The following is a 9,564-nucleotide window of genomic DNA, read 5'->3' on the forward strand; positions in this document are numbered from 1 at the left end:
TTCATTCAAAAAACTGTTAAAATTCAATTTTCAATAAGAAATCGTTGTCACGGATTTTGTATCTTGAAGAAGAAAAACATGCGATTTTTTCGGTACTTTTTTGAATTCATTTTTTTCTGGAGAAATTTTTGACCGAATTCAGCTTAATTCCCTATAAAACACTCAATAAAAGTGATTTCATCTCGATTGAACAATAAATAAAAATGTACCTCGATTTTTAATAACATTTTCAAAATCGACGTAACTCGACCTAAGAAAAACATTTTGAGTATTTGTTCACTGTTTTCAAATATAACCAATGAAACCATTATTTTTGTAATTTTTGCGTTAATTCAAGCAAATGTAACGATATTCATTCAACAAACTGTTAAAATTCAATTTTAAATAAGAAATCGTTGTCACGGATTTTGTATCTTGAAGAAAAAAAACATGCGATTTTTTCGGTACACTTTTGAATGCATTTTTTTCTGGAGAAATGTTTGACCGAATTCAGCTTAATTCACTATTTTCAAATATATTCATTGAAACCATTATTTTTATACTTTTTGCTTTAATTCAAGCAATGTAACGATATTCATTCAAAAACTGTTAAAATTCAATTTTCAATAAGAAATCGTATTCACGGATTTTGTGTCTTGAAGAAGAAAAACCTGCGATTTTTTCGGTACTTTTTTGAATGAATTTTATTCTGGAGAAATTTTTGACCGAATTCAGCTTAATTCCCTATAAAACACTCATTAAAAGTGATTTCATCTCGATTGAACAATAAATAAAAATGTACCTCGATTTTTAATAACATTTTCAAAATCGACGTAACTCGGCCTAAGAAAAACATTTTGAGTATTTGTTCACTATTTTCAAATATAACCACTGAAACCATTATTTTTGTAATTTTTGCGTTAATTCAAGCAAATGTAACGATATTCATTCAACAAACTGTTAAAATTCAATTTTAAATAAGAAATCGTTGTCACGGATTTTGTATCTTGAAGAAAAAAACATGCGATTTTTTCGGTACACTTTTAAATGCATTTTTTTCTGGAGAAATGTTTGACCGAATTCAGCTTAATTCCCTATAAAACACTCATTAAAAGTGATTTCATCTCGATTGAACAATAATTAAAAATGTACCTCGATTTTTAATAACATTTTAAAAATCGACGTTTCACCGCCAACGAAGCATATTTTGAGTATTTCTTCACTATTTACAAATATATTCACTGAAACCATTATTTTTATACTTTTAGCTTTAATTCAAGCAAATGTAACGATATTCAAATCAAAAAACTGTTAAAATGAAATTTTTCAATAAGAAATCGTTGTCACGGATTTTGTGTCTTGAAGAAGAAAAACATGCGATTTTTTCGGTACTTTTTTGAATGCATTTTTTTCTGGAGAAATTTTTGACCGAATTCAGCTTAATTCGCAATAAAACACTCAATAAAAGTGATTTCATCTCGATTGAACAATAAATAAAAATGTACCTCGATTTTTAATAACATTTTCAAAATCGACGTAACTCGACCTAAGAAAAACATTTTGAGTATTTGTTCACTGTTTTCAAATATAACCAATGAAACCATTATTTTTGTAATTTTTGCGTTAATTCAAGCAAATGTAACGATATTCATTCAACAAACTGTTAAAATTCAATTTTAAATAAGAAATCGTTGTCACGGATTTTGTATCTTGAAGAAAAAAAACATGCGATTTTTTCGGTACACTTTTGAATGCATTTTTTTCTGGAGAAATGTTTGACCGAATTCAGCTTAATTCCCTATAAAACACTCATTAAAAGTGATTTCATCTCGATTCAACAATAAATAAAAATGTACCTCGATTTTTAATAACATTTTCAAAATCGACGTTTCACGGCCAAAGAAGCATATTTTGAGTATTTCTTCACTATTTTCAAATATAACCACTGAAACCATTATTTTTATACTTTTTGCTTTAATTCAAGCAAATGTAACGATATTCATTCAAAAAACTGTTAAAATTCAATTTTTCAATAAGAAATCGTTGTCACTGATTTTGTATCTTGAAGAAGAAAAACATGCGATTTTTTCGGTACTTTTTTGAATGCATTTTTTTCTGGAGAAATTTTTGACCGAATTCAGCTTAATTCCCTATAAAACACTCATTGAAAGTGATTTCATCTCGATTGAACAATAATTAAAAATTTACCTCGATTTTTAATAACATTTTCAAAATCGACGTTTCACGGCCAAAGAAGCATACTTTGAGTATTTCTTCACTATTTTCAAATATATTCATTGAAACCATTATTTTTATACTTTTTGCTTTAATTCAAGCAATGTAACGATATTCATTCAAAAAACTGTTAAAATTCAATTTTCAATAAGAAATCGTTGTCACGGATTTTGTATCTTGAAGAAGAAAAACATGCGATTTTTTCGGTACTTTTTTGAACTCATTTTTTTCTGGAGAAATTTTTGACCGAATTCAGCTTAATTCCCTATAAAACACTCAATAAAAGTGATTTCATCTCGATTGAACATTAAATAAAAATGTACCTCGATTTTTAATAACATTTTCAAAATCGACGTTTCACCGCCAACGAAGCATATTTTGAGTATTTCTTCACTATTTACAAATATATTCACTGAAACCATTATTTTTATACTTTTTGCTTTAATTCAAGCAAATGTAACGATATTCAATCAAAAAACTGTTAAAATTAAATTTTTCAATAAGAAATCGTTGTCACGGATTTTGTGTCTTGAAGAAGAAAAACATGCGATTTTTTCGGTACTTTTTTGAATGCATTTTTTTCTGGAGAAATTTTTGACCGAATTCAGCTTAATTCCCTATTCGTACCGTAAAGTTTCACTAGCGCCACTTAGCGGGCGATTTTGGAAGCTCAAACTCAAGGAAACAAATCAAACTTTCAGCCAGAGTCTGTCGTCGGTCTCGCGGCTGATTCTTGAGAAAATTAGTTTTTAGAATTGAAATTTATGATGAACGATATTCATGAGTGAACAGATGTTAATGGTAAGTGATTTATTCTTCGCTGTTTAAAATAAATTTAGCCTAGATCATTAATTTGTTATTAAAAACGCGATAAAGTTAAGCCTTGTCTGTTGACAAAGTTGCTTGGATTCTGTTATGCTAATGCAAATGGCTCAATGTTTTTTACTACCTGTTGCACTCTCCTTGGTTAAAATCATGGACTATATTGGAGAAAGAAAGAACTGTTTGCAGCAGGATGAACAAAAATTGAAGAAAAACCACATTATAAAATGTGCCGTGCTTCGGGAAGCTACATCGAAGCTTTAGTTTTGCAAACATCAGGACTTTCTAACGAACCTCATAAGTTTAAGATGGATCTGAGTGACAATAGTGACTTCATTATAACTTGCTCTTGCCCCGCTGGAGGTGGAGGTTACTGCAAGCATTGCATTGCCATATTACTAGAAGAAAAGTTGCCTAGGTTAGATGAAACGTGTACTGATGTGAAACAATCTTGGGGAAAGCTCAAAAAATCTATTCTAGAGATGCATAAGGGAGTACCAATAGATACATTATGCTGTATTTCTGCTCCCAAGTTCAATGTTGTTCACTTTGAAGAATCAAAACAAAAGACAATTTTGGAATCCTCTTAACAAGTTCTAGTCACGAGACAGCTCTTCAAAAGCATATCAAACCCAGCGAAAACTTCAAAAATATTGTCAAAAAAAGACAGTGTAATGAGAGACCCGAGGAAAGTGAATTAGTGGAAAGCCAGACCAAGAATAGAAACATTATGAACAATAAAAGAGCAACAATGACGCAGTTTTTTTCAATAATGACCGACCGTGTGGATTTCTCTCATTTAAATTTAGAAGAAAATAAATCATCTAGTCTTCTGTTATTGACAGATGAGGAGAAGTTATTTTATGATAAAGAAGTAGCATTATCTTTTGAAAAAGCTGTAGCCATAGCCATCAAAACATAGGGTCAAAATGATTCTTTTAGGCGTCAATAATTGCCATTTTACCATTTATTCCAAATTCGAAAACGACTGTTCCATCATTGAGGTTCTTCGTGATCAAAAATTTATTGACACACTTTTAACTAGACTGCAAATCACATATTTCAAGTATTATTTACCATCATTTTTGAAATGGAGTAAAGAAAGCAAGGTGTAATTAATTTATTTCCTATTTACCAAGTGTGATTTTAAGATCTTTTATTAAGTACAAAATTAATTAAAAAATAGCTGTAATTAGGTTTCTTAAAACTGTGATAAGATCTTTATTCAATGAAATTTAAAATATTCTGATGTTTTTTAAGCTCAAAAAAGAGTAGTGATAAAAAATAAAGTTCAAAATGTTGTGATTTTTACAAGCTCAATGTCTTATCTAGTTCTTCGTTCGCCTATTTACATTGATCTTAGAACTTATCATTGGCCAAAACTGGTGTTGACAAATTAATGATAGCGGATATCACTGTCTCTTCTTCAATCTTTCTAACCTTCCATTAACTTTAATAGCTTTCTTTTCAAATTTCCTCAAAGGAAGGTTAGCCGATGGAACGGCCAACGGGCGTAACCTTAGTAGATACGTTGACTGATCTATAATTATAGCATAAAATTAATTAACAGACTATCACAATACAACTTGAGTACAAAATCTTACCTTTATTTGGAAAAATTGGCTTAGGGCGGTAATCTTTTCCCTCGAAATGATGGGAGCAGACTACCATAGTTTTACTGTTTGGTTTGCCCATTTTTAATGCTATATCCCACTGTTTTGCTAATTTCGCGTCACGCGGAAATCTATGGAAATGAATATTCTCCATTGTTCCATTATTTTTACATCCATAAACGCAGCAGTAAGTAACCATAGTTTAATTTCGCTTGTATAATCTATGAATCACTATTAAAACACACCCGAAAGATCGAGTTCTTAGTACACGACAGATGGTTTGTTTCCTTTAGTTTGCGCCATATTGGAATTTTCAGTGGCGCCCCCTATAGTAACTTTACGTTGCGAATAAAACACTCAATAAAAGTGATTTCATCTCGATTGAACAATAAATAAAAATGTACCTCGATTTTTAATAACATTTTCAAAATCGACGTAACTCGACCTAAGAAAAACATTTTGAGTATTTGTTCACTGTTTTCAAATATAACCAATGAAACCATTATTTTTGTAATTTTTGCGTTAATTCAAGCAAATGTAACGATATTCATTCAACAAACTGTTAAAATTTAATTTTAAATAAGAAATCGTTGTCACGGATTTTGTATCTTGAAGAAAAAACATGCGATTTTTTCGGTACACTTTTGAATGCATTTTTTTCTGGAGAAATGTTTGACCGAATTCAGCTTAATTCCCTATAAAACACTCATTGAAAGTGATTTCATCTCGATTGAACAATAATTAAAAATTTACCTCGATTTTTAATAACATTTTCAAAATCGACGTTTCACGGCCAAAGATGCATACTTTGAGTATTTCTTCACTATTTTCAAATATGTTCACTGAAACCATTATTTTTATACTTTTTGCTTTAATTCAAGCAAATGTAACGATATTCATTCAAAAAACTGTTAAAATTCAATTTTTCAATAAGAAATCGTTGTCACTGATTTTGTATCTTGAAGAAGAAAAACATGCGATTTTTTCGGTACTTTTTTGAATGCATTTTTTTCTGGAGAAATTTTTGACCGAATTCAGCTTAATTCCCTATAAAACACTCATTGAAAGTGATTTCATCTCGATTGAACAATAATTAAAAATTTACCTCGATTTTTAATAACATTTTCAAAATCGACGTTTCACGGCCAAAGAAGCATACTTTGAGTATTTCTTCACTATTTTCAAATATATTCATTGAAACCATTATTTTTATACTTTTTGCTTTAATTCAAGCAATGTAACGATATTCATTCAAAAAACTGTTAAAATTCAATTTTCAATAAGAAATCGTTGCCACGGATTTTGTATCTTGAAGAAGAAAAACATGCGATTTTTTCGGTACTTTTTTGAACTCATTTTTTTCTGGAGAAATTTTTGACCGAATTCAGCTTAATTCCCTATAAAACACTCAATAAAAGTGATTTCATCTCGATTGAACATTAAATAAAAATGTACCTCGATTTTTAATAACATTTTCAAAATCGACGTTTCACCGCCAACGAAGCATATTTTGAGTATTTCTTCACTATTTACAAATATATTCACTGAAACCATTATTTTTATACTTTTTGCTTTAATTCAAGCAAATGTAACGATATTCAATCAAAAAACTGTTAAAATTAAATTTTTCAATAAGAAATCGTTGTCACGGATTTTGTGTCTTGAAGAAGAAAAACATGCGATTTTTTCGGTACTTTTTTGAATGCATTTTTTTCTGGAGAAATTTTTGACCGAATTCAGCTTAATTCCCTATTCGTACCGTAAAGTTTCACTAGCGCCACTTAGCGGGCGATTTTGGAAGCTCAAACTCAAGGAAACAAATCAAACTTTCAGCCAGAGTCTGTCGTCGGTCTCGCGGCTGATTCTTGAGAAAATTAGTTTTTAGAATTGAAATTTATGATGAACGATATTCATGAGTGAACAGATGTTAATGGTAAGTGATTTATTCTTCGCTGTTTAAAATAAATTTAGCCTAGATCATTAATTTGTTATTAAAAACGCGATAAAGTTAAGCCTTGTCTGTTGACAAAGTTGCTTGGATTCTGTTATGCTAATGCAAATGGCTCAATGTTTTTTACTACCTGTTGCACTCTCCTTGGTTAAAATCATGGACTATATTGGAGAAAGAAAGAACTGTTTGCAGCAGGATGAACAAAAATTGAAGAAAAACCACATTATAAAATGTGCCGTGCTTCGGGAAGCTACATCGAAGCTTTAGTTTTGCAAACATCAGGACTTTCTAACGAACCTCATAAGTTTAAGATGGATCTGAGTGACAATAGTGACTTCATTATAACTTGCTCTTGCCCCGCTGGAGGTGGAGGTTACTGCAAGCATTGCATTGCCATATTACTAGAAGAAAAGTTGCCTAGGTTAGATGAAACGTGTACTGATGTGAAACAATCTTGGGGAAAGCTCAAAAAATCTATTCTAGAGATGCATAAGGGAGTACCAATAGATACATTATGCTGTATTTCTGCTCCCAAGTTCAATGTTGTTCACTTTGAAGAATCAAAACAAAAGACAATTTTGGAATCCTCTTAACAAGTTCTAGTCACGAGACAGCTCTTCAAAAGCATATCAAACCCAGCGAAAACTTCAAAAATATTGTCAAAAAAAGACAGTGTAATGAGAGACCCGAGGAAAGTGAATTAGTGGAAAGCCAGACCAAGAATAGAAACATTATGAACAATAAAAGAGCAACAATGACGCAGTTTTTTTCAATAATGACCGACCGTGTGGATTTCTCTCATTTAAATTTAGAAGAAAATAAATCATCTAGTCTTCTGTTATTGACAGATGAGGAGAAGTTATTTTATGATAAAGAAGTAGCATTATCTTTTGAAAAAGCTGTAGCCATAGCCATCAAAACATAGGGTCAAAATGATTCTTTTAGGCGTCAATAATTGCCATTTTACCATTTATTCCAAATTCGAAAACGACTGTTCCATCATTGAGGTTCTTCGTGATCAAAAATTTATTGACACACTTTTAACTAGACTGCAAATCACATATTTCAAGTATTATTTACCATCATTTTTGAAATGGAGTAAAGAAAGCAAGGTGTAATTAATTTATTTCCTATTTACCAAGTGTGATTTTAAGATCTTTTATTAAGTACAAAATTAATTAAAAAATAGCTGTAATTAGGTTTCTTAAAACTGTGATAAGATCTTTATTCAATGAAATTTAAAATATTCTGATGTTTTTTAAGCTCAAAAAAGAGTAGTGATAAAAAATAAAGTTCAAAATGTTGTGATTTTTACAAGCTCAATGTCTTATCTAGTTCTTCGTTCGCCTATTTACATTGATCTTAGAACTTATCATTGGCCAAAACTGGTGTTGACAAATTAATGATAGCGGATATCACTGTCTCTTCTTCAATCTTTCTAACCTTCCATTAACTTTAATAGCTTTCTTTTCAAATTTCCTCAAAGGAAGGTTAGCCGATGGAACGGCCAACGGGCGTAACCTTAGTAGATACGTTGACTGATCTATAATTATAGCATAAAATTAATTAACAGACTATCACAATACAACTTGAGTACAAAATCTTACCTTTATTTGGAAAAATTGGCTTAGGGCGGTAATCTTTTCCCTCGAAATGATGGGAGCAGACTACCATAGTTTTACTGTTTGGTTTGCCCATTTTTAATGCTATATCCCACTGTTTTGCTAATTTCGCGTCACGCGGAAATCTATGGAAATGAATATTCTCCATTGTTCCATTATTTTTACATCCATAAACGCAGCAGTAAGTAACCATAGTTTAATTTCGCTTGTATAATCTATGAATCACTATTAAAACACACCCGAAAGATCGAGTTCTTAGTACACGACAGATGGTTTGTTTCCGTTAGTTTGCGCCATATTGGAATTTTCAGTGGCGCCCCCTATAGTAACTTTACGTTGCGAATAAAACACTCAATAAAAGTGATTTCATCTCGATTGAACAATAAATAAAAATGTACCTCGATTTTTAATAACATTTTCAAAATCGACGTAACTCGACCTAAGAAAAACATTTTGAGTATTTGTTCACTGTTTTCAAATATAACCAATGAAACCATTATTTTTGTAATTTTTGCGTTAATTCAAGCAAATGTAACGATATTCATTCAACAAACTGTTAAAATTTAATTTTAAATAAGAAATCGTTGTCACGGATTTTGTATCTTGAAGAAAAAACATGCGATTTTTTCGGTACACTTTTGAATGCATTTTTTTCTGGAGAAATGTTTGACCGAATTCAGCTTAATTCCCTATAAAACACTCATTGAAAGTGATTTCATCTCGATTGAACAATAATTAAAAATTTACCTCGATTTTTAATAACATTTTCAAAATCGACGTTTCACGGCCAAAGATGCATACTTTGAGTATTTCTTCACTATTTTCAAATATGTTCACTGAAACCATTATTTTTATACTTTTTGCGTTAATTCAAGCAAATGTAACGATATTCATTCAACAAACTGTTAAAATTCAATTTTAAATAAGAAATCGTTGTCACGGATTTTGTATCTTGAAGAAAAAAAACATGCGATTTATTCGGGACTTTTTTGAATGCATTTTTTTCTGGAGAAATTTTTGACCGAATTCAGCTTAGTTCCCTACAAAACACTCATTAAAAGTGATTTCAAATCGATTGAACAATAATTATAAATGTACCTCGATTTTTAATAACATTTTAAAAATCGACGTTTCACCGCCAACGAAGCATATTTTGAGTATTTCTTCACTATTTACAAATATATTCACTGAAACCATTATTTTTATACTTTTTGTTTAATTCAAGCAAATGTAACGATATTCATTCAACAAACTGTTAAAATTCAATTTTAAATAAGAAATCGTTGTCACGGATTTTGTATCTTGAAGAAAAAAAACATGCGATTTTTTCGGTACACTTTTG

The 9,564-nt window shown here is 30.4% G+C and overlaps 2 protein-coding genes across 2 annotated transcripts; both read right to left on the minus strand.

The window, feature by feature from the left end:
* Positions 1 to 4,431: 4,431 nt before the first annotated feature.
* On the minus strand, positions 4,432 to 4,997 carry LOC149716811 (uncharacterized). Its single transcript, XM_089834749.1, has 2 exons — positions 4,641 to 4,997; positions 4,432 to 4,576 (listed from the first exon to the last, which is right to left on the minus strand). The coding sequence occupies exons 1-2, from the start codon at positions 4,846 to 4,848 to the stop codon at positions 4,449 to 4,451; spliced, it is 336 nt and encodes a 111-aa protein (XP_089690875.1). The 5' UTR covers positions 4,849 to 4,997; the 3' UTR covers positions 4,432 to 4,448.
* Positions 4,998 to 7,998: 3,001 nt separating this feature from the next.
* Positions 7,999 to 8,498, minus strand: LOC149716812 (uncharacterized). The gene is made up of 2 exons (XM_089834750.1): positions 8,208 to 8,498; positions 7,999 to 8,143 (listed from the first exon to the last, which is right to left on the minus strand). Exons 1-2 carry the CDS (start codon positions 8,413 to 8,415, stop codon positions 8,016 to 8,018), a joined length of 336 nt encoding a protein of 111 aa, XP_089690876.1. The 5' UTR covers positions 8,416 to 8,498; the 3' UTR covers positions 7,999 to 8,015.
* Between the last annotated feature and the right edge of the window lie 1,066 nt (positions 8,499 to 9,564).

This window comes from Phalangium opilio, unplaced genomic scaffold (assembly GCF_054372755.1).
Source record: "Phalangium opilio isolate 3A_F unplaced genomic scaffold, DU_Popi_V2 ptg000003l_1, whole genome shotgun sequence".
NCBI lineage: Eukaryota > Metazoa > Arthropoda > Arachnida > Opiliones > Phalangiidae > Phalangium > Phalangium opilio.